Below are 25445 nucleotides of genomic sequence, written 5' to 3'. Positions count from 1 at the left end.
TGGACATAGGGTTTTAGGTCTTCTCTCACCCCTGTATTCTTACTCTATCTCCATATCTACAATGGGCTCTCAGATGCCCTATTTTTCCACACTGAAAACATCGCCAAATCTCTCTAGAAGTCCCTTGCCAAGAGGGACCCTGTCTTCCCTTGCTCATCATAGTCTGGGTATAATAAGCATTTGTGCCCACTGTGGCACAGTGTCTTATGATCTCCTCTAAAGGACCATCTTTGTCTAGTCCCCATATAATTCTTCTGCAAACCTCATTGGCATTTTCTTTAGCCAGATGTCTGGTCATTATTTCTGTAACTTCAGTTTCTCCAATGGTTCTTGTGACAGCAGTCTGCAGACATCCCACAAAATCTGCAAAGGGTTCGTTGGGACCTTGGTCTATTTTTGTGAAGGCTTCACCTCCATCTTTTTGTCCAGGGAGGGAACCCCAAACTTTTGTTGCAGCAGTGGCAATCTGTTCATAAGCTATTATGGGGTAATTAGTCTGTTCTGAATTCTCTCCATATTGACCTTCACCTGCTAGTTGGTCAAAAGTGACTTATACATTAACTCCTGTTTGCCTATTTCATTAGGCTTGAATCCTACATAATTCATGATATTCCTAAAGCCACAACAAGTTTTATCCAGGTTCTAAACATGTCCTTGCTATGGATTTCCAGTCACTCGGTGTTAGGATTTCATAAGACAAATTATCTAGTAACATCTTAACATAAGATGATGTAGCCCCATAAAGAATGCAACCTTTTTTCAAATCCTTAATTGTTTCCAGATCAAAAGGAGTGTATCTTCTTTTTTGACCTGAAGAGTCAAGCTCTTCAAATACATTGATGAAATCAGATGCATCCTGTCCTTCATTTTTTGCCTTAAGCAATGCCTTTTGTAACTTTGTCATAGGCTGCTTCAAAGGTGGTTCTGTTTGTGTCACTGCCTCTCCCCCTCCTCCTTCTCCCTCCACCCATGAAGGGTTAATTGAGGGAGGTAGGTCAGGGGATGGGAAATGCTCCTGTTCTTAAGTACCAAAATTGTACTTAACTCCATTCTTATCTGATTCTTCATCCTTTTCACCTAGTTTAGTTGGCACCTCCCCCTCCTGCTCTTTCTTCTTTTTCCTATTCTATAAGTTATATAATTTCCTACAGCCAGTTGTATTAAATTATATGTATTAAGTGTATCTTTGAAAATTGAGTCAGGTCCATTTTCATTGTAGAATTGACATAGTTGCTCTCCTACTAATTTCCACTTCTCTAGATCCAATTCTTTTTCCATAGAGAACCAAGGAGATGTGTAATGTACAGTTTCTAAAAGTTCAGTGATCTGCGCCCAAATTATAATCAAACCTTGGCTTTTCATAAGTCTGACAATGCTCTCTACACATTTTTCTTGAAGAGAAATAAAAGGCTGTTTTTTAAACATCTGTCCCATTTTAGCTGAAATACTATTTTAGCTCTATAACAAAGTTTCCTTGTTGTACTCATCCTAATTTCTGGGTCAAGGAGACTTTTCCATTGAAATCGGGATCATGTCTATTCCTGTTCAGGTGCCAAAATGTAATGTTCTTCTCTAAAGATATAATGTTTTCTGGGAGCAGCCTTAGTTTCAGTTCAGTTCAATAATCATCTCAAATTCAGCCAGGAGTTAAAGTCCAAATCCTTTATTGTTTCCTTCAAAACAATCTGGTTAGCTTTCTTATAGGTCTCTCTCTCTCTCTCTCTCCTTGATTCCAAGAGCTCTTGTCACTAGGTCCTTTGTCTCTTCCAGCTTCAGCCTCTGGTCCTCCCAATGTCTCCAGCCAGCATAAAGGTGGAAGTGGGAATGAATCTGATTCTGCCTCTGAGAGAGTGGGCTTGTGGGTCTCTTTTAGCTTATGGGAGTTCCTCCTTATATAATCTCTCTTAAAGGTGTGAACTCTAATGAGTACTAAGTGCATAATCATTGTCTCCTCCATTCCAGTGACTTAGCACATTGTTTCAAGTTCTGGCTCATAACATATTTCTTTGCTAGGGGGAGGGGAGGAAACTTCACTATACATGCTAATGGTATCAACACTCTCCTAGAATTCACATATCAGTAACCCTATATAATTGTTAGTCCTCCTGTACTGTAGGATACTGAACTGTTAAGTAAATGCCTATGCCTTTTAGCAACATCAGTAAGCTCAAGGACTGAAGAATAGTGTAATGAAAAGAAGGGAAAAGGACTTGGGTTCATGTAGACACAAATTTTATTCCATTTCTTAGTTATGTGACCAGGGACAAGATACTTAACCTTTTAGATATAAATTTTTTTTTTATCTGTAATATTGGGATTAATAACTATTTTAATTTCTATGCATATTTGTTGTGAAGTCAAATCATATATTTAAAGACCCAGGTAAGCCTGCCATCAAACAAACAAACAAAAGTAATTAAAATCTATCCCATTTTTTCCAAACATCCTAGTAATTTGAAGCTTTCACTGTATTGGAGGGGATTTTTTTTTTTTTTTTAACAAATTTCACTGAGGTTGAAAGTGTGATTGTGTATTATAATATATTGCCATATAGTTTTTTTTTTCCTGTTTAAACAATTTGATTCAATTCAATAAATATTTATTAAGCACCTACTATATGCCAGACACAGTGCTAAGCACTGGGAATACAAATGAGGAAAAAAAACCAAAACAGTCTTTTGCCTCAAGAAGTTTACAATGTAATAGGAAAAGACTGTATCCAAGAAGAAGCAATAAATGGGTCAGGGATGGGGAACAAACAAGGTGTAACCTGGTCAGGAAGAGAAGTCTTACTCCATTGAGTTCAAACCAGACAGTTCAATTATATGCAAAGTGAAAGAGCTGAAAATCCAGTTCTCTCTTCCATAAAGGAAGATTTTGAGAAGAATTTGGTACTCTGCTCTCTAGCCCTTCATTCAGAGGAAAGGGGAGATTGAGTGAGGTTGTGTCAATTAGGGCTTCAGTTAGCTACATGGTGATATGATTAATAGTGATGAGCATATCCTTGGCAGAGTACCCTTAATATTTGTGGAGTTGCAATAGGCAGTCCTATTGCAGATGCAAAGTGGCATTAACATTGTGCTGTCCAGTGAATTCATTTATAAGAAAGAATGCTTAATTACTCATTTAAATGAATATGCCCAACAGTGATACAGATCACAATCTAATCAATGACCCTCTATCCTATGTGATTTAAACCAAAGGGGATCCCTCTAACTGCTTGAAACTTTCACTGACTTCTAGCATCTACCAAATACCTGGAGAGTTTGTCCTCTTTATTATCCTTGTCTTCCAATCCATCTTTTTTTTTTTTTTTTTTTTTTTTTTTAAATATCATGGGGGCCCACTGATGATTTCCTTAACTAATGTTTCTTCAATAGTTGCTTTGTTAAATATCTTTATCTTTCTGATCCATTTGCTATGTATGGGACCTTCTTTTTCTGTGTACTATATTCTCTCTGGACTTTGGGAACCTACTCTGTCATGGTTCTCTTCCTTCCATTCTAACAGCTCTTGCATCTCTTTTGCTTGTACATCATCCAGCTGTTAGTGTTTCCCAAGGTTCCAAACTAGGCTCCTTCTCCCTCAATAACCTTATCTAATTACACTGGTTAGCTATTTTCTCTATGCAGATGATTCCCACATCTATTTATCTAGTCCTAATCTCTCCCCTGACTTCATTTCCTCATCATCATTTATATATAAGAGATTTCAATGAAATTCAAAGAATTTCAAATTCAATGTGTGTGTGTGTGTGTGTGTGTGTGTGTGTGTGTGTGAGAGAGAGAGAGAGAGAGAGAGAGAGAGAGAGAGAGAGAGAGAGAGAGAGAGAGAGAGAGAGAGGGAGAAGGAGGGAGAGAGAAGGGGAAGAGAGAGAAATAAGATTACAGCCTGGTGGTTGTGAATATTTTTTTATCAAACCTTGGGAAGGAATCATAAGTTGAGATTTTTTTGTACCTTTAGTATCTTCCCCTCCTTCAGCTTCCTCCTAAATCAGTCCCTCAGTTGACAGTTACTCTGTCAACTACAGAATGAATGTCTGTGTAAACTTGATCTAATTTATCAGCTTTTTTGATTTTTGTTCTTTTTTTTTACATTGTTTCTCCTTTTAAATTATGTATATCCAACACTATAATAGTAGCATCTAAGTGCCGTTGCTATATTGTTTTTTATTATGAAAAGTTTTTTTTAAATAAAAATCTTTGCAATTATTTTCATTTCTCTTCTGTGTTTCTTTAGTCCTTTATTTTCATCCTTGGGATGACTTTTACTTGAGTCTCTCAACGAGCTTTCTTTAAATAGTTTTAATCATTCTCTGTTTCTCTTTGTTTTATGAGGTGATGACTGTTCATAATCTCCCATCATCTTTCTTTTCAAGACTTACAAATGACTTTATATCCTAAACCAGTATTTCCTTTGGCTTCTATCTCTTTTCATTTGGCAAGTTAAGTTAAATGTTTGCAGACCCACTTGGATTTTAAAATCCTGCCATTTAAATTCCTGTCTCATTTTCTTGTGATTTTGCTAAATAAAACTTTCTTATCTACAAGTAGCAAAGAAATGAAAACTCACCTGGGGATGTTGTTTTCTTAATCTAGGGTAAATTTTGTGAAATTTAGTGTTACTTTTCTTTTAATTCACCCCATTCCTTTCCAAATAGTCTTTAAAGTAGAAAACTGTCTTCACTTAAAATGTTGAATAAGAAGCCAGTTTTGTTAAGAGACTGACTTAAAATGAAAAGTATGTTTACTTAAAAAGTAAATTCTGTGATAAGTTTCTTTGTAGAACTTAAGAAAAATTCTGCTATATCAAAGCAAATAAGATAAAAAAGGGGGTATAGCATCAAATATCAAACTCTTTATACAGCAGTAGTCACAAAAAACTGCTTGGTACTATTTTAAAAATAAAAATGAGGGCAGCTAGGTGGTGCAGTGGATAGAGCACCAGCCTTGAATTCAGGAGGACCCGAGTTCAAATCTGTCTCAGACACTTAACACTTCCTAGCTGTGTGACCTTGGGCAAGTCACTTAACCCCAGCCTCAGGGGGGGAAAAAAAGAAAAAGAAAAATGTAAATTAGTAACAAGTATACAATTGAGAAATAGAGATAATTTACAATTATAGTATAACGTTTGATAAAACTCAAGAATGTAAATTAGTACAGGGGAAAAAATTCCATTTTTAAAAGAAGTGATAGAAAACCTAGAAAGCCATATAGCAAAATCGGATTTACCAACAGCTTATATTATATAGGATAGTAAGGATATAATAGATATACATCTTCAACACATTTAAACACATCCTGAGCACAACATTTAAAAAAATAGAAAATAATAAGATTAAATACCTTTCATAGTAGATAAGGGAGTAATTCCTAATTAAAAGTTATATAGGAAATAAAATTAGTAGTTTTAATTACATATTAGGATTTTTACACTAAGGTACTTCCAAATAACATTATGTAGGAAATAATAAACTATTAGTTTTAACTATATATTAAGAGTTTTGTACTACCAAAATCAGTGAAAATATTAGAAAAACAAAATAAAAAAATATTTGCTTAAGTTATTGCCAACAAAATTCTCATCTTCAGAACATATAAGGAGTTAACATACCTCTTTAGCACTAAGAAGCCATTTTCCAGCAGATAAATGATCAAAAGATGTAACCATTTTTTAAAACAGTGCTTGCAAATGATTAGCACCTGAAAATATTCAAATCTTTGTTAAGAAATACAAATTTAAAAAACTATGAGGTTTTAGTTTATTCCACATAGATTAACAAAGGTGACAAAAAATTGTATAATCCAGTGTTGGGTTATGGGAATGGCACTTGATGGAGCTATAAAGAGGTCTGACCATTATGGATATCAATTCAGAATTAAGCAGGAATAAAAAATAAACTGCCCCACTATTGGACATATACTTAAAAGAAATAAAGTTTCAGTAAACCAAAATATTTATAGCATTTTCCTTTGAGGGATAAAAGACTGTAAACAATTGACATTCATTGATTTGTGGAAGGCTACACAAACTTTGGCATCTGAATGTAATGGAATATTATTGTATAGTAAGAAATTTAAAAGATGGAAAATTCAGAGAGACATAATGAAATATATATGAACTATTAAAAGTGAAATAAGTTGAACCAAGGAACAAGACAGATTATAACTATAGTAATGCAAGTGAAAATAAGTAATTAACAACAACAAAAAAAAAAATTGTTGAAGTTCCTCTGAGAACAGATAACAAAGCATATATCCTGTCTCAAGACAGTGAGGTGAGGAAAAAAAAAGTCTTTGAGGTTCCCCTGAGAACAGATAAGATATCCCTCAAGACAGAGAGGTAAGAAACTAGAATAGAATCGTGTGAGAAGTAATCACTGTATCAATTTTTTTTTTTGGCTTGTTATCTAGTAAAAGATTTTATAACTGATTATATAGATGGACTGGATAGGAATTGGACTTCACTAAGTGAAGAATTTCTGTCTCTCAATGCAAGTTGGTATCTCTGAAACATAGCTTGAGAGAATTGCCTAGAGTGAGAGGTTCAGTGGCTTAACTAGAGTCAGGTAGCTAGTATGTATCAGAGCTGGAAGCTGATCTAAATTCTTCTTGCCAGTTTCGATGCTGGTTTTCTATATACTCTGCTGCCTCTTATGGACCTGTTAAGTCAGCTATAAGGTCTTTTAGTGGATATTTATTAAAACTACTATTTTCTATAATATTTGTTGTTATTCTTAATTGTACAATTCACAAAATAAAGCTATGAAAGAAAAATGTAAGATGATATGTTTAGAACTGGAAGTAACCAGAGATCATCTTATTTAGTCTCCTCACACTGCAATTGAGAAAATTAAGGGCCAGAAATTTCATTAGTTGTCTTAGGCTACAGAAGCAAAAAATGTAGTGATTCCAAATTTAATGCTCTTTCTATTATACCATAATGCAGATCCCATAAAGAAAAATAATTTTGTTTCTATCTAGAAAAGCATAATATTCATTTAAAACATTTGACAAAGTTTATCTAATCTAATCTATTAATGATTTTCAATCTATGTTTTCTGGATATCCTCTAGTAATTTGGTTCTTACGTCACCAATCACAGTTTGATTTTATAAAATGAAGTCTACATGACAATTACCAAATGTTATTTTTTTAAAGGATACTTTATTATAACATTCTTTAAAAAAAATTTTTTTTTGAGTTCCAAATTCTCTTTTTGCAGCTTCTCTTCTATTCATTGCAAAAAACAAGCTATCTGGTATAAATTACACATGTAAAGTCATATGGGAAACATTGTTATATTAGCCATATTGTTTTTTAAAAAAGCAAGAAAAATACAGTGGAAAAAAATCATATTTGTTTCTTAAATAAAGCAAATTTTTAGGATTATAAATTTAGGTCTGGAAGGAATTTCAATGGCCATTTGAGTCCAGGCCTCTCATTTTACAGAGGAAGGAAATGAAGCTGACTTGCTGATGATCAGTTTGCCCTTCATTCTCAAAGAGGACCATGATCTCCAGAAAGTAAGGTCATGATGCCCAAGTGAGTTAGAGGGAGGGAGGGCTGTGCCAGAGCCATCTGGGTCTAGTGGGCAGGTACAGGTCAGGAAGACTGCAGATGACCTGGACAAACATCAACAATTATTATTTGTACTCACCCAGAGCCAAACAATAATCAAGTGAGGAGAACCATAGTCGGGTCACACAGCTATGGAATATCTGAGGTGAGATTTGAACTACTGTTTACCTGAATCCACAGTTAGTTCCTACCAGCTCGTCCTTCATTTCATTTTGCAAATTACAGTGCACCCATCTGAGGCATAAGTATAGTTAGACTGTAAAACCAGGCCTAAAGAATCATCTTTTACATATTGGCATTACATATAAAAAATAATTCAAAACAAGTTAAATAAGCTTCTATAAGTTTTTCTTTGTTTTCATGGATACATATTTTATTCTCTCCTGCTAGACTATTCCTTGAAAATGTCATATATCTCTTTTTAAAATTCCCTAGGATATTTCATATTCCACATATATTTTTATGACAGCCTTCCATGAATAAATGTGTGTATGTGTGTGTGTGTATTTAGAAAGAGAAAAGCAGAAATAATTGATTAGTATTTTATTCTATTCTGGATTAACAACAAGACTGTTAAATAGGAATTAAATGTCAAAATTTTATAATACAGTGGTTGGTTGCTATAAAGTAATTAAAGTTTGACTGTTTTTGTTGCAGGGAAGGTATTTTTATTTTAATTTTTCCATGGGAATAAAGGAGAGAGAAGATGCTTAATTAGGAATGAATAAATCAACAGATAAATTGAGTGCCCCCAGTATAACTATGGTGAGCCCTGCCTGTTTAATGAGGTGCATCTCTCTAGAATAAGTCAGATATTCCTCTAAAGTAGATGATTTATTGATCAAAGGACCTTAAAAGACCTTGAAAATAGAGTTTAAAATGTAGGAATAATTCTAATTCAGGAAGGCTTTTTTCTATAGAACTTAAAAAATCTCTGGTTTTTTATATAGTTAAGTCCTAAAACCTTTTCTGGTGATTTAAATTTAAATGCACTTGATAACCCCACACTTTTAAAAATAAGTATTGAAAATAGGCAATAATAAGTTAGAGCTCTTTAAAATTATATTGAGGTAATCTTTTCCTTTTATATAAGGTCATTTAGAGAGAGGTCTTTGTGAATTTTCTTTCAGAAATGGGAGCTCAAGTTCAAGTCAGTGCAGGAGTTCTATATATGTTTAACATTAAAATGTATCAGTTATAATAGTACCTGGACTATACACAGACTCTGAGTCATGATCCCATTGGGCCTCACAAGTTCAGCAAAACTGGGCTAGGTCACTATTTGAATATAGGTATGCCAATAAGCATGCCTTTTGGATGTTGTAAAAAGTGTTGCTACTGATTTAGTAGGCTCTGCTTTCTGTTGCAAGAATATTAGCCAACAATTCTCTCATTTATTTATTTTTTTTCTAAAGAGTGAGAATGTTCAATTATATGGTGATTTCATTCTGCTGAATTTTGTGCTGAAATATTACTTGGCTATACTATATAGAGAAGTATACATTAAAAGTTGGTCATGTATCATGTAATTCAAAGGATAATATAGATATGTTTATAAATTAATTCTGTGTTCATGGTCAATTCTTTGGAGGCTTCATATGAAGGGAAAATTCTATTTTCCTTAAATACATTGGGAGATGCTAACTATTACCCTATTTTCCAGGAATTAATATAGTTGTGGTTTGCTTTGGTTACTTCTCTGACCACCTATTATATCCTGTTTTCTCAGTCCTTTTTTTTTTTTTTTTTTGCTTTTATCTTTGTTTTCTCTCCTTCCTGGTTATTTTAGTTTCTCTCTACTTTGGGAATATCATATTAAAGAGTAGTTGGTTATCTGGGTTAAATACAAAGACATGACTTGATTTTTAAAGAATTTGTATGTCTTTTAAAAAGATCAATGTGAAAATGTAAAAGTATTTCTTAGGTCATAGAATTATAGATTTAGAATTGGTTAGATACATTAAAGTTCACCTAATCCAGCTCAAGGTCACAAAAATAGTATGGGTAACAAAACTTGAACTAGAAAACAGGTCTTCTGACTAAATATCCGATACTCATTTTCTCTTCCCAATGTTACCCCAATTAATCTTTGCTTATCTTTGCTTATCTAACTTAACTATCTCATTGTTTAGAATCTTAGGGATATAACCCAATAAGTAATTGACTTATTATAGAATTGTAGATTTATTGTAGAATTTCTAGAAATAATTATTTGGAATAAATTTGTTTTTGAATAATTATTTATCTTTCATACCAAGAAGAATTCTTGATTGTAAGGGCCCTTTAAATGGGCGGACACAGTGCATCGGGATTGAGGCCCAGAAGTAATTTCTGTGGATATTAGGACTGCCCTTGGGCGGGATCCTGACCATATTGAGATAGTTTTGTAATGGGTGACTCTCTCGCTGATTGGCTGTGTGTGTGACCTCACAGGCCCTATATAAGCCCACTGCAGGCAGCAACCGCCCTCTTTAACCTCCTGCTGTTCACCTTGGCTTCCTAGCCTGGGTGGCCAAGCCAAGATGGGTAGCCGAAAGAGGTAAGGATTTTGGTAGTGAACACGTGGGTCTTCTGACCAGGTGTTCACTCGGGAACCAACAAGTCAGGGCATCAGTTAGGGCATTATGTGAGTAGGTATAATAAAGGCTTTTAAGATTACACGTGGCTGTTCTTGAGTGCGCTACCGGTTATTAAGCTATAGATTCAAGAGATTGTGGCCAGAGACCTTAGTAGGCCTCAGAGGAGGCGAGCCGGGTAGAGCTCACACTGCAGAGGACAGTGGTCAAAGGTGCTCTGGTGGGTCTAGGACAGACTAGTAATTGTAACTGCCAGGAGAGCACGTTACAAATGGCGCTCAACGTGGACACATAAGGAATTATCAGGTTTTGAAAATATTTAATATTCAGAATTAAGATTCTGAAAGATCCGGTAGAAACGCCACTTAAGAGGGAAGACAGAGAAGCAATATGGACCCAGGTAAATCTGGGATCAGACTCAAGGACACAGCTGAACATAATGCTTATTATATAAAGAGGTTAAAGAGCCAGATGGAAGATCTTTTAACAAAGATCACCACTGAAGAACAGCAGGAAGCTTGTAATCAAGCTCCCAGAAGGCTATCCCCACACCCAGTAAATATAGCTCGGAGAGGAAGCAACCTAGAGCTAGTGCGTATGTATGACAGTAGAGAGTATAAAATGCCACAGCAAGAGTTGCTGGAATTGCAGGTTAAACTACAGATTGAGCTAGAGAAAGAAGAAAAAGCTAGGTTACTACAGATAGAACAGGAAGAGTTCAAACCAGTGGCTGAAATTAAGGAAGGAAATAAACGAACCACATGGACTTCAGTTGTAGAAATTCTTCTTAGCATTTTGTTGGTTTACCTTGTGCATTGTTGTTTTAAGGAATTTATTGATTACTCTTTCATTGAGAAGAAGTTTAGTTCTTTTTATGTGCAAAGCTCAGGTTGGATTTTAAATCAGCCTTTGGGGAATTTTCCAATTCTTCTTCCCTCTGCCTCACCTTCTTGGGCCAAGGGAGAAGGGGGAGGAGGAAAAGGAAGGGTGATAATACCATCAGCACTGCCCATTAATCCATTCAAAACTCCTGTGTCTTCATTTCAAAAGACAGGAGTAGGCTTTATGCCCCAAGGCAAAAAGGAATTGTGGGGTATTGAGTATAATCAGAAAAGTTTTAAAAATACTGTTGAGTTAATTTCTAAGAAACCTTACAGGGATAAGGCCTTGCAGTTAGAGAGAGTGGAGTTTTATACTTTTAAAACTGCTAGGATCGTCTTTGGAGAGTTGGAACTCCTCTTTTCTTACCTCGTGGATTTTCCACTTCCACAGGTGAGCTTGATTTCCCAACCCCCTACGGGTACTTATAAAACAGTGTTTATGTCTAGAATGGGTTGGAAAATTGTTGTTTTAATCACTAGAATAAATAGACAGTGTGTGATCTTTGACCCAGGAGGAAAAGTAATATCAGATTTATTGATTCACACTCCTGAAGTACAATTCGGTATCAGAAACTCAAACTTTGATTTTTAGGCAAAAGAATTCAGGGATATAGCCGAGTGTTCTAGTAAAGTCATTACTGCACAGACTATCCCCAAGATCTTCTCTTCTAAACAAGAGAAGGGAATTTTGGGATATGTGATTGCTTACAATTTTTAAATTTTGATTTTACATTTTTAAACATTTTTGATTTTACATCTTCAAAGTATTTTGATTTTACATTTTAAAGTTATTTTGGTTTTATATTTTTAATCTATTTTGGTTTTACATTTTTAAATTCTTTGCCTTTTACCTTAGCAATGCACTTCGGGCATACACAGAAAGTGCAGCTAAGTGACAGACTGACTTTTGTCTGACTTGTTAATCTTTTTGACAACAACTTTGTTTCCACTGTGATGTGGAAAGGCCTGGATGGCATTTGGAAAGGCCCAAGTTGGGCCCTGGGTACATTCCTTCCTAGGTGCAGATCCAGCAGTAGAGTTCATCCCCACCAGAGACATTTGTAACCTGGGGATCCAAGAGAAGGACCAGACAACAGTCCAGAGAGACCAGCCAGATGTCAGCAGCCCTTCAGACGCTGATGGCAGCAATGTCCCTCCTGACCATGACACCAGAGACACCAGACACAGTTCCAGTGTTGCAGCTGAAATGGACTGTTTTGGGTGATACGCAATATAAAGACTGTAAATGGACAATGGGCCTGCTTGCTTCTCCCGTGGCCACTTGCCATATGGTGGCCTGGGAAGAGGCTTTGCCCTATGCTTTCTATTGAAGGACTATGCTTTTAAATTAGTGGGTGAAAAACCAACACACCCACCTGCCATTGTTATTGAGACAATGTTACTGGACATGACTTTGCTTATGTGCACCTGTGAAACTAGAATTGTTCTAGGATTGTGAAAAGTGCAATAGAGAATTGTGATAAGCTAGAATTGTTCTAGAATTGTGAAAAAGTGCAATTGAGAATTGTGATAAACTAGAATTGTTCTAGGATTGTGACAAATGCAATTGAGAATTGTGATAAACTAGAATTGTTCTAGGATTGTGACAAGTGCAATTGAGAATTGTGATAAGCTAGAATTGTTCTAGAATTGTGAAAAGTGCAATAGAGAATTGTGATAAGCTAGAATTGTTCTAGAATTGTGACAAGTGCAATTGAGAATTGTGATAAGCTAGAATTGTTCTAGGAGTGTGAAAAGTGCAACAGAAAATTGTAAGAAACTAGAATTGGTCTAGAACTGTGATAAATGTAACTAGAATTGTGACAACCTACCTACTAATATTTGTTAACTAGAATTGTGATGTTTTACCTTGTTGACTTCCCACCTCAGTGTTGACATCCTACCTCATTGGCATCCAACCTCTTTGGCATATTATCTCGAGTATGACTTTGATGAATGGGTTGAACACTTGGGCCACTGTTGAGCCTGATTCTCATTGTCATACTTCTGTTTACTAATCTGCTGCTTTGTTCCTCCTTGGGCATAACACTCTGTCATCTCATGGACCAAGTGAACTACAGCTGGTGCTAAAAGTTTAGCTTGGTGAGATGTGCGGTTCCCGCAAAACAAGAGAAAGGGAATTGTAAGGGCCCTTTAAATGGGCGGACACAGTGCATCGGGATTGAGGCCCAGAAGTAATTTCTGTGGATATTAGGACTGCCCTTGGGCGGGATCCTGGCCATATTGAGATAGTTTTGTAATGGGTGACTCTCTCGCTGATTGGCTGTGTGTGTGACCTCACAGGCCCTATATAAGCCCACTGCAGGCAGCAACCGCCCTCTTTAACCTCCTGCTGTTCACCTTGGCTTCCTAGCCTGGGTGGCCAAGCCAAGATGGGTAGCCGAAAGAGGTAAGGATTTTGGTAGTGAACACATGGGTCTTCTGACCAGGTGTTCACTCGGGAACCAACAAGTCAGGGCATCAGTTAGGGCATTATGTGAGTAGGTATAATAAAGGCTTTTAAGATTACACGTGGCTGTTCTTGAGTGCGCTACCGGTTATTAAGCTATAGATTCAAGAGATTGTGGCCAGAGACCTTAGAAGGCCTCAGAGGAGGCGAGCCGGGTAGAGCTCACACTGCAGAGGACAGTGGTCAAAGGTGCTCTGGTGGGTCTAGGACAGACTAGTAATTGTAACTGCCAGGAGAGCACGTTACACTTGATTTTTAGTTTTTGGTGACTACACATCATAAACTGTTACCTTTATTTTTACTTCTGGCCTTTCTTAACATATGGTTTCTTAAATGTAGTTCTTTAACTATTTTAATGTCTCCAGGAGAGCTGTGGCTAAATATATAACAGATGGCCAAATGAGCCTTAAAGTGAATGTACTAAGGATACAGAAAGATAATCACACCCTTCACAGTCATGCATTTTCATGAACTCATGTGGTGTACACCTGTACCATTGTACTTAGTAGCAGGAGGAGAGATGTAGTAATATAAAAGTGAATATGTTCTTTTTTTCCTATTTGTGATCAGCTCCACCCATGGCTTAGCAGAATAGCTTCTGTTAGCATGCATAATTATTTCATTATTACTTGAGACAAATGTTAAGTGCCTCTCAGTCTTTCATCATCATCAAAAAACATTTATTAAATGTTTCTTTGCACCTGGGTTAGCCCAGAGGTGTTGTACAAAAGAATTACATAATTTCCCATTACAGGCTATTATTGTAGATTTTAGAAAACAGTAGACATTCATTAACTTCAATTTTATTCAGGAATGTTTGTTATACTACTTTTGTATCTAATATGCAGTTTTTACAATAACTTCCCATATATATGTGTGTGTATACACACACACACACACACACACACACACACACACACACACACACACACACACATAATCTAATTTAGTTGTTCCTAATCTTTGTTCCTGAGAAGCTTGAGAGTGATTGAAGGTGAGGGGGACAAGGAAAATTAGGGAGATGTTTCTTCAAAAAATTCATTGAATGAAATGGCTCAGTATAATAATAAAGAAATTACATCTTCTATAGGTTGGATAAATAATACATTATTTATGCATAAAAATTATTGTCTAACCTATGGAAGATATAGTTACTTTATTATTATGCTGTATTTATTCAACCTATACATTACTTATTTATTATACAGTATATTCAACCTATAGAAGATAGATATTGCACAAATTTTTATTGATTGCACAAATAGCTTTTTCGAAATATTTTCTTATTCAGATTTTCTTTATGAGATTAGATCACTATCTTACTCCTCATTTATGAAGTTTTATTGAATTTTTTTTATCATAGTATTCAGTCCATCACTCACATATTAATAATAATTTTCAAAGCATATTTAGTTGTCACCCATTTTGCTATGTTTACTATTCATTGTTATCTGAACCTATAAAACATTCTTTTAAAAATATTCTAAAAGTCAAAAAATGTATCCAATTATTCCTTAACGTTTCAAAGGAAAAGAAAATAAATGCATTAAATAAGCAATATAAACAACGGTCTATAAGAGGAATAAACTCTCCACAATGTAATTGCTTGTTCCCCACTGCATTCTCCACTTTGTTCTTGGTGTTCTCTTCAATATGGGTTCTCCAGGTTCCATGTAGTATTGACTATGATCATAGAAACAGAGGGCACTATTAGTATGAAGGAGGCTGGCACTGCTCTATAAAGGACTTTTACTGCCACTCTAATGTCTATTGCTGCCTTCAGGAGTTTTTCAACCATAACCAGTGAAGAAGGATTAAAGAAAAAGAATGGATGAATTGGAACTCAAAAATTCAGTTATTCAATGTGAATTATTTGAACAAAGACCAAAGTTTGCAAAATTGGAAGTACTAATGAAATATCTTTAGGCAAAAATAGTTCATCTGGAAAACAAAGCCCAGATGGTGAATTTGAAAATCATGAACTTCCCAGGAAAAAAAAGTATTATGAATGCCATAATTCTTTAAAAATCATAAAACAAAATTACTTGGTAATTTTGGAATCAGAAGACAAAGTATTGATTGGTAGAATCCCTGGGACCCTAACACAAAGGAAGCCTATATACAAGTTATTAAGAAATGTGATTGTCAAAATCCAGCCCTTTCAGAAAAAAAAAAGGAAATATTGTAAACATCTGGAAAATTTTCACTTAACAAAAGAACCCCAATCAGAATTAACGAGGATAACATATCAGCAATGAGAAAATAAGGGAAAGATAAGAATATGATTTGCCTAAAAGATAAAATTTTTTGTACTCAATACATCTTACAAATTTATTTCTATCCAATACATCTTACAAAGTTCAACCTAAATCCACAGAGAAGTATAATGCATTTTGAGCAGGATTGAGAATTTTTGAGCATTCCTGTTGAGAAAACTAGATCAGGAGTCTACTTAGCTCCAAGTCTAATACTCTATGCTTAGTATTTAATTAATGTCAAATACATTCCAAAAAAAAATCTAGAAAAAATTCCTTTTAAAATTACAAAATGCTTTAAATATCTGAAAATTAAACCATCAAGACAATTCAGACATAAAATAAAAGGCAGTCTTATCAATGAGAAAGGTAATTTATCACTAGGCAGCACTAATGTAATAAAATGATGATGCTCTTTACATTTAGTAACTTGTAATATATTATAAACAAATCTTCAAAGAAATACCTTATGAAATTAATCAATTATAACAAATTTATTTAAAAGGATAAGAGGTCATGAATATCAAAAGGGGTAGAAGATAGATAAGAAAATAGAGGATCAAAATTATCTTGTACTCATTTAAAACTACAAATATACATCATACACATAAACATGATGAATATAACCTAAACACAAATAAGTCTAGCATTTGATTACAAACTTCAGGAAAAAGGCCTTTTTATTTTAGAGGAACTACTAGAAAAATGAGAATGTAGGCTGGTTAAAAAATAGGTTTAGATTTTTATTATATACTTGAACAATAAATTTTAGATAGTTAAATGATCTAAATGATAAAAAAAATCCTATCATAAGTGGAGAATAGAAAGTTGTGTCTTTCACAGTTATTAACAGGGAATTTTGTAATTAGCCACGTGACAGATCATAAAAGACAAAATAGCATATCCCAATGATACAAAATTTTTTATAAATAATGTCCATGGAGCTCAATTCAGGACTTCATTTGGGAGAGAGGGGGAAGAGGAAGAAAAATCTTTACCTTAATCATCACCATGTCATTTAATATCTAAAGGAAATTGATAAAAATTTATGCAATTAAAAACCATTTCCTAATAAATCAGTCATCAGCAAATATGAGCTAATAGTTTACAAAAGAAAATATATAAAATAATCAGGTTTTTTTGTTCATTTCTGGGAGTCATGATTTAAGGTGGCCATTAATAAGTAGCAGAATGTCCAAAGGTCGACAGTTAGGATGATAAAAAAGAACCTTGAGGCCATGTCCTGTGAGGATCCATTGAAAGAACTAGGCAAGAAGAACATGATAGCTATCTTTAAATATTTGAAAGACCTTCCGATAGAGCAGAACATTTGTCCAGAGGACTACAATAGTTGGAAATTACAAAGAGGCAAATTTAGGCTTATGTTAGAAAAAAGGACAAAAGTCTTCAAGACTACCTGACTGTGTGTTGTGATAGGTATTTTTTTTTTTTTTAATACATGTGAGACAAGATAACTGCTGAGGTCCCTTCCAACGCTCAAATTGTCTGTGAATTAAATCTGTTGCTATTTGTGTGTGTGTGTTCAGGTGTGACAGAAAGAAGATCAGGAATATCTAGGATAAAAGAGGTTTTAAGAACATTACTTTTGCTAGAATGCTGTTCCAGTGACATTCTTGTGCCTAAAATCAGTATTTCTCTTCATCAAAAGTTACTTAAAGGAGCCAGAAATTCATTCGTATGGACGTCTTTGCTACTAATTGAGATTGCAAATTCCCTCTGTATCTCATAAAAATTGTATTCATTAGCTGTTCTGGCTTAAAAATCATTAAATGATTTCTAAAACATTTCCAAAACATTCATATTGAGCTTTTTGTGGAGAGACTAATTATTTAATGATGTTTATTAAACTGCCACAGACACTGGCTTTGTGAACCTGAGAAAGTCAGTTAATAACTTCTCTCAGCTTCTGTTTCCTCATCCATAAAATGGGAATAATAATAGGACTCACTTCAAATAGTTATTGTGAGAATAAAATAAAATAAAATGATGTATGTTTTAAACTATTTTTACTTTTTGTAGTTTTTTTTTTCTTGTGACTTTCCCCACGTGACTATATGGAAATATGTTTAAAATGATAGTACATGTATAACCTATATCAGATTACTTGCTGACTTGAGAAGATAATGATAGGACAGAGACACAAAAATTGGAACTCAAAGTCTTACAAAAATGGATGTTAAATTATCTTTATATATAATTGGAAAAATAAAATACTATTAAATTAATAAAAAGAAATTTTAAAATACAAGTAAATAAGAAAAGAAAAAAAAGTGTATTTTACAAACCCTAAACACATTAGACAAATTATTGTTATTTTTATTGTAATTTTTTAATTCATTAAATGCAAATATTAAGTTGCATGCAGAGCAAATATAATTTCTGCTCAGAATGTGAAATAATTGCTGATCTAAGATCTATGTTATTTTAATTTATTTTACTAGCAAGTGGACTACTATAATTTTGTTACTTGCACACATGGACAACCCTTAAAAATAAGGGAGGCCAAGGTAAAGACCACAGATATGTGTATTTAGATATGTTCATTTAGAGAACCAAATATGTTATTCTAAAATACATAAATTTTTTTTAATTTTCTGAATTATAAAACATCAACATTTTGGATTTGGAAGGATAATACACAAAGTGTGAAGGAGTATTTATATTTGTGTGAAATGTGAAAGATTCTTTTGATCACTCCTTCTTTTTAGACATACATTTAAAAACGTTAGTCACTTCAGTACTTGATCTTGGGACCCAAATGTACAGTAAATTAAAAAAAAATACACCCTGTCTTTTCTTGATTGTCAAAAACTTTTTGTATCCTGGTTCTGTCATTCAGGATATTAACTCTCCCTTTCAGCTTTACATCATCCACAGATTTGATAAGTTTTCTGGGCTCAACCAAGTAATCAATCAAAATGCTGAACAAAACATCACCATGACTAGAACTGTGTAGCACTCTATTTGAGACACTCCTCTTAACATTAATTAGCCTTCATCTTTTAAGATGTACAATTTGACTCCAATTATTTCATCCAATTTGAATCACCTTCACAGTCATTTAGTCAACATCTGTCTATCTTTTCATTGAAATATCACAAGATATTTTTGTCAAATGCCCTGCATTTCAGGATCCATGGCACATCCATCAGTCAATTCTTCAGTTTCCCTGCAATAATGATATATAAGATAATGGTAATTATCACAAGTAAGAATGAAAATCCCTTATACATGTAGTACTTATTTAGATAGTAAGTCACTCAACAAATTTTTTTTTTTTTTGGAGGCTGGGGTTAAGTGACTTGCCCAGGGTCACACAACTAGGAAGTATTGTCTGAGACAGATTTGAACTCGGGTCCTCCTGAATTCAGGGCTAGTGCTCTATCCACTGCACCACCTAGCTGCTCCTCAACAAGTGTTTTGTTAAATTCTTACTTAGATGCTGTGCTAACCACTAGGATTACAGAAAAAAAAAAAAAGGTGAAAACAGTCTCTGTCATAGGGAGCTTACATTCCAGTATTGGAGATATTATATAAATATTATATAAATATATAAATAAATACATACCAGATATATATAGTGTAATTGGAAGATAGTCTTAGAAAAGAAGACTAGTAACTCAGGGGACCAAGAAATCCCTCCCAGAATGTTGCATTTGTCTTGATGCAGGAATACAGGTTTGTTAAGAGTTTGGGGTGAAAAAGATGAAGTGTCACCTGCAAGGAATATCACAGAAACAAATGTAGCTGGATCATAGACAATACAGAGGTCAGAAAAGTCTCAGAAGACTGGAAAGTTGGAAAGGACCAGGTCATAACTTTATCCTTGGAGATAATAGAAATATATTGGAGTATATTGAGTAGGAGAGTGACATGATTAGACCAATGCCTAGGAAAATCAGGTTTTTAGATAAGTGAAGGCTGAATTGGGAGAAATTTGAAGCAGAAACACTAATTAAAAAGCTATTGCAATAGTTAGGCAAACAATGATTTGGGCATGAACTGGAATACTGGTTTGTGAATAGATAGAAAAAAAAAAAAAAACATGAGATATGCAAAGGCAGAAGTGATGACTGAATATAAGAGTAGAGGAAGGAATCAATGATGACACCATAGTTGAGAGTGAAGGGTGACTAGAAGAATGATGTTGCACTCAGTAGAAAAAGAAAACTTTGCAATACAGGAGGGTTTGGAAGGAAAAATAATGAGGTTTGTTTTGAGCATGATGTTAGATATTCTACCAACAGAATATCCAAACCCTCCACTCCTGTAATGTAGAAGCTGCTAAATTTTGTGATATTCTGGCTGTGGATCCATGATATTTCAATTACTACTTTCTGGCTGGTTGATATGCATCCTTTTGAACTGAGAGCTCTGCAATTTGGCTATAATATTCATACAAGTTTTCTTTTGGGGATCTCTTTTAGGGCATGATCAGTGGATTCCTTTAATTTCTATTTTACCCTTTTTATCTAGGATATTGTGGCAGTTTTTCTACATAACTTTTTGAAATATGATGTTGAGGTTCTTATATTGGTAATGATTCCAGAATATCCAGTAACTCTTAAATTGTCTCTCCTGGATCTCTTCTGGAAAAAAAAAAATCAATTATTTTTTTCAGTGACTAACATTTTCTTCTAAAATTTTTTTTCTATTCTTTTGGATTTTGTTTTATGGTTCTATAGTATTTTCATGAAGTTAATAGCTTGTACTTGCATGCTTAATTTTTAAGGAAATATTTCAGTGAGTCTTTGTACCTCTTTTTCCATTTGACCACCTGCTTTTTAAGGAGTTCTCTTCAATAGATTTTTTTGCCTCCTTTACCATTTGGCTAATTCTGTTTTGTTTTGTTTTGTTTTGTTTTGTTTTGCTGAGGCAATTGGAGTTAAGTAACTTGCTCAGGGTCACACAGCTAGGAAGTGTTAAGTGTCTGAGACAAGATTTGAATTTGGGTCCTCCTGACTTCAGGGCTGGTGCACTATCCACTGCGTCACTTAGCTGCCCCAACTAATTCTGTTTTTAAGGCATTATTTTCTTTGTGTGTGTGTGTGTGGGGGGGTGCACACACACACACGTCTTTTTACAAAGTTGACTCGATTTTCATAATTTCCTTGTATCACTCTCAGTTCCTTTCCAGATTTTCCCTCTTTATCTCTTAATTGATTTTTAAAAAATCCTTTTTCAGTTCTTCCAAGAATTTTGGGGGTGGGGAGAGGAGCTTGTGACTGTAATTCACATTTTTCTTTGAGACTTTGCATGTAGCTGTTTGACTTCATGTCTTGGACCTCTCTATCACCATTACAATTTTTTGTGGTCAGTTTCTTTTATTTATTTATTGTTTTATTGTTTGCTCATTTTTAAACTTTTTTTTGACTTTTAACTTTATGATAAAGTTGGACCCTGCTTCTAGAATAGACTTCTGGTCTTGGTTACTGCTTTTTTTTTTTTTTTTTTTTTTTTTTGGAGCTAGTTCTGTAGCTCTGTAGGCTTTCAGTGCTTCCAAACTGATATGATCTAAGGAGGTAAGGCCGTTGCTGTCCCAGCCTGTGCTCTCATCTTTACCCAGGAAGAAGCCATGCGCCCCTGTACCTACGAGTACTGGTATTTCTTCTTTCCTTGCCTCTGGCCTCTATAATTACCACTGCTCCCTTCTTAATCTTAGAACTAAGATCATGATTTCTATTCTCTCCCTGAGCAATTTCAAGCACTGCTATTCAACCTGACACCACAAAGGGATCCCTGCTTCCCCGGGGGCCACAAGTGCTATTGTTCCTTTTGGCACTGGGACTAATAGCCAGAACTATGTATGAATAATGCTGCAGTATCCTGAAACCAGTGTCAGCAAAGAGTCCCCTGTAATCTCTTTCCAACCAGTTATCCAGCTCCCCTCACCACCGAGGATCTGAGAGACACCAAACAACTGTTACTGGTGCAACCATCTCCAAGGCCTGCAGTGTGGCCTGAGACTGCACAGTTTCCAAGCTTGATCACCTGATGGAGATAGACCTTTTTTGCCAACTTTCTAAGTTGTAGTTGTTTCAGCTGACCTTTTGTTGGTTTTGCCTCTCTGGAATTAGGTTCAAGGGAATATTCTGTAGTTGTTTGAAGAGGAATCTGGGATATCTTGGTCTCTACCTCATCATCATAACTCCACCTTCTTACTGTGTTTTAATTTTTTTTACTATATTTTAATTTTAAACTGTATGACTATCTATGCTTTAGCCCATTATCTTATGTAATTAATTGTTTGCTTTATAATAAAGGGTTTGTTGAATTCATTATATTAAAGGGTATATTATTATATTAAAGGTTATAGCCAGTATACTAATGATATAGGAGACTTTCAATTAGAAAACCCATGTTCAAATTCTGGCTCTCACACTTATCAGTTCTGTGATTCGGCAAGTCACTCAACTCTATAAAGTCCAAATATATTTGTTTCTCTGTCTGATATATAGAAGTATATCTATTCTACTACAGTAAAGAAGACTTGATTTTACAACAATGGCTATGTGTATGTATGTAAATATATACTGTTAATTGTTTGTTTAGCTTCAATGAAAATTAACTGCAAAAAAGTATTATGGACATTAATTACATTTACTTTTGTTTCAGTATACAGAGACATCAGGAAAGGAGAGCAATTTTAACTCCAATTTTGACTGATTTTACTGTCCGAATAACTGGAGCACCCGCAATCATTTTCACCAAAATCATTTCACCAGAAAACTTGCATACAGAGGTATTTAAAATTAAATGATACAAAAAAAATAAATAAAATTTAAAAAATAAAAATAAAAAAAAATAAAATTAGATGATACTGGGTAAAGGAGCATAGAAATTCAATTGGCATGATGGCTGGATTGCTGGGCCTAGAGCCAAAAAGACTCATGTCTGTGATTTCAAATCTGGTCTTAGACATTTCCTAGTTGTGTAATCTTGGTCAAGCCACTTAAACCTGTTTGTCTCAGTTTTCTCATCTGTAAAAAAGCTCAAAAGGGAAATGGTAAAGATAATTCAGTATTTTGCCAAGAAAACTGACAAGAGTCAGTCAGACATGACTAAAATAATTACTAAATAACAACTTATCAAAAATTATAATCTGCATGTCATTTAATTTTTTATATATGTTTGTTCACCATTTACATATTGCTTCCCCCACAGTAGAATATAATTGTCTTATGGGTAGAGACTTTTTTGATTTATGTCTTAGCTTATCTCTAGTACCTAGTGAAATGTGAGGCTAGTAGATATTTAGTAAGTGGATATTAAATTTAATGGAATTGCAAATGTTTATTGACTACATCACAGATTATTCATATTATAAGTGAAATTTGTTATAGGAAAAATATTTATAAAACATTTTACACAAGCAGTGAAAACTATTAACTCTGTTTTCTTCAATACATTTTCAAATACATAAACTTTTCTTATCTTTATTCGTACTTCTTCGAGAAAGAGTAGACAGCATCATTATGCCCATTTTTGTAAATGAGAAAACAGAAGCACAGGAAGGATCAATCTCTTGACACATGACTTTATTTACCAAGGCAGGACTAATGTTCATGTCTAATATTCTTGTGTATTATTTTTTTCTGTTGCAGTAATCTCTTCGTAGTCTATTGAAACTGTTAGTATGAGTTTCCTTTTTATCTGATTCCATAAATTCAATTCATGAATCATTTATTGAAGGCTTATTATGCATAAGATAGTAAACTGATTAATGAAGTAAAATGATGAAAGTTAAGTTATCTATATCTGGAAGAAGCTTAAATTCTGTTGGAAAATTATGACATGAAAAATAAGATAGAGCAAAGAGGTACAAAAAGTAATCAAACCAGCTCTAGGAATATTTGAGAAGTGAAAAAGCACAAAAAATTTGAGGAGGGGAGAATCCAGGAAGCCTTGACAAAGGAAATTATAATTGCATAAGGTAATTTACACTGAAAGTTTTATACTCTCATAACCCTCTTCTAATTTAAGTATTTATACATTAAGTGATTGCTATATGCAAAACACTGCAAAAGATGCTGAAGATTTATAGATAAAAAATCATGCAGTCCCTAAAAGAACTTACAATCTCATAAGAAATTATGACATATGTATGGTTCTACACATAGTAGAATAAGATCAGAGGAGAGAAAAGATCAATGTAAAATGTCCAGAAAATTTTAGGGGTTAGGATATCACCTCTTGAATTCAGTGTAAAAGAAATATTAGGAAGTAGAAACAAAAGTTATAATCATGTCAGTCATATATTTCTTTACTTTGGCCCATCATAATATCCTTGAATACAGTCACTTGAAATACACTAAATCATCTGCTAGGTCTGCAGACAACTGAACATTATCTACTTAAAGTTTCTGACAAGAAGCACTGCTTGGGCTTATTAAGGAGGAGTTGCTGAACTGTTTGTTCTTCATTTCTGTTTTCCATCTCAGCATTGTTTTCCAACAGTGAATGGTCAAAAGCTCGGTTACTTTGTGTTGCACCAATTAAGTAGTAGACCACCTAGTATTGCCCAAGGTCTTAGCAGCTTAAAGGAGAAATGAAATTAATTAGCCTCACTATCCTTGCCTTCAACACAGCATTTCATTATAAATCATAAGGAATCTTTCCTTTGAAGGAAAATTTGCTACAGAATCCTATTCTGTTTCCTGAGCAATAAGGTAAAAAATAAAGTAATAGTAGTTTCAAATATGAAAAAGCAGAAGGAGACTTTGTATATGAAAATCATTTCTTATTGGTTGATTATAGTTAATAAATGACAGATAAGAAGTAATGATAATCTTGTTATCTTGCAGTGCAAGTTATCTGGCATGTCTATTTTATCTGGTATTTGACTTCTTCTCCCATAGGAGATTTTAGTGTGTGGCCATTCCTTGGAAGTGAACATAACCACAAGTCTGGATTTCTTCCTAAGTGTGGCTCAACTTCAGCTCCTCCATCAGTTAATAGTAGTAAATATGGTTGGACTGGAACCTTCAAACAAAACCACAGAGGTAACCACTATTACCTGATTTGTGTTGTACTGTCATCATTTGTGCCAGACATTAGGGAAGTTATAATTAAAATAAGTGCCATATGGTTATTCTGCATTTTAGCTTCATTTGAAATGTGCTCATAAATCATTCTGGGATTGAGGTTCTCATTTGTGAAAATTGTTTGGCCTATTGTCCTATTGCTTAAAATTCACCTTTGGAAAATTGCTGTGGCCCAACCTTAAGAAAAGCCTGTTTTTAAAAATATGATTTTGTTACATTGCTGAAACTTCTAAGATATAACACAAGAAACATGGTACAGCTTTCACTTACTCAGATAGTATACAGGGACAGGGCCTCTTTTGGAAATAAACTATTAAGAGTACTATGGGAATATCTTCAATAAATAAATTTCAAGCACTCGTTTCCCATGCTCAGCAAAGAATGGACATAATCATGAAAGTTGAATGTCTGCCCAGAATTTTAATTTTGAGCTAGTGGTGTATGGAAGTCTTGCATTGCAACTTCAGAACATATCTACATACAGAAAAGAAAACTGCTTTTTAGAAACTTTTTTTAGGCAGAGATTCTTTTAGTAATTGTCTCTCTTCTATTAATCACATAAAAAGTCTCCTACTATAAAATGCACTTGAATAAAACTCTCTATTTGAAGATGTTGCT

The 25445-nt window shown here is 34.3% G+C and overlaps 1 protein-coding gene across 6 annotated transcripts in view; it reads left to right on the top strand.

The window, feature by feature from the left end:
• VPS13B (vacuolar protein sorting 13 homolog B) overlaps positions 1–25445 on the top strand; it is a 973300-nt gene that overhangs the window by 607967 nt on the left and 339888 nt on the right. For 5 of the 6 annotated variants that reach the window (XM_074268391.1, XM_074268380.1, XM_074268399.1 and 2 more), the window contains exons 31-32: positions 22399–22525; positions 24642–24785. In XM_074268391.1, the coding sequence (XP_074124492.1) occupies positions 22399–22525; positions 24642–24785 (271 nt within the window). Of the gene's footprint in view, positions 1–22398; positions 22526–24641; positions 24786–25445 lie in introns of those variants that run through there. The other variant, XR_012482416.1, reaches the window with a different exon arrangement.

Source organism: Sminthopsis crassicaudata, chromosome 1, assembly GCF_048593235.1.
Source record: "Sminthopsis crassicaudata isolate SCR6 chromosome 1, ASM4859323v1, whole genome shotgun sequence".
Lineage (NCBI taxonomy): Eukaryota > Metazoa > Chordata > Mammalia > Dasyuromorphia > Dasyuridae > Sminthopsis > Sminthopsis crassicaudata.
The sequence above is the reverse complement of the archived record's forward strand: the minus strand, read 5'-3'. Positions and strand labels throughout refer to the sequence as shown.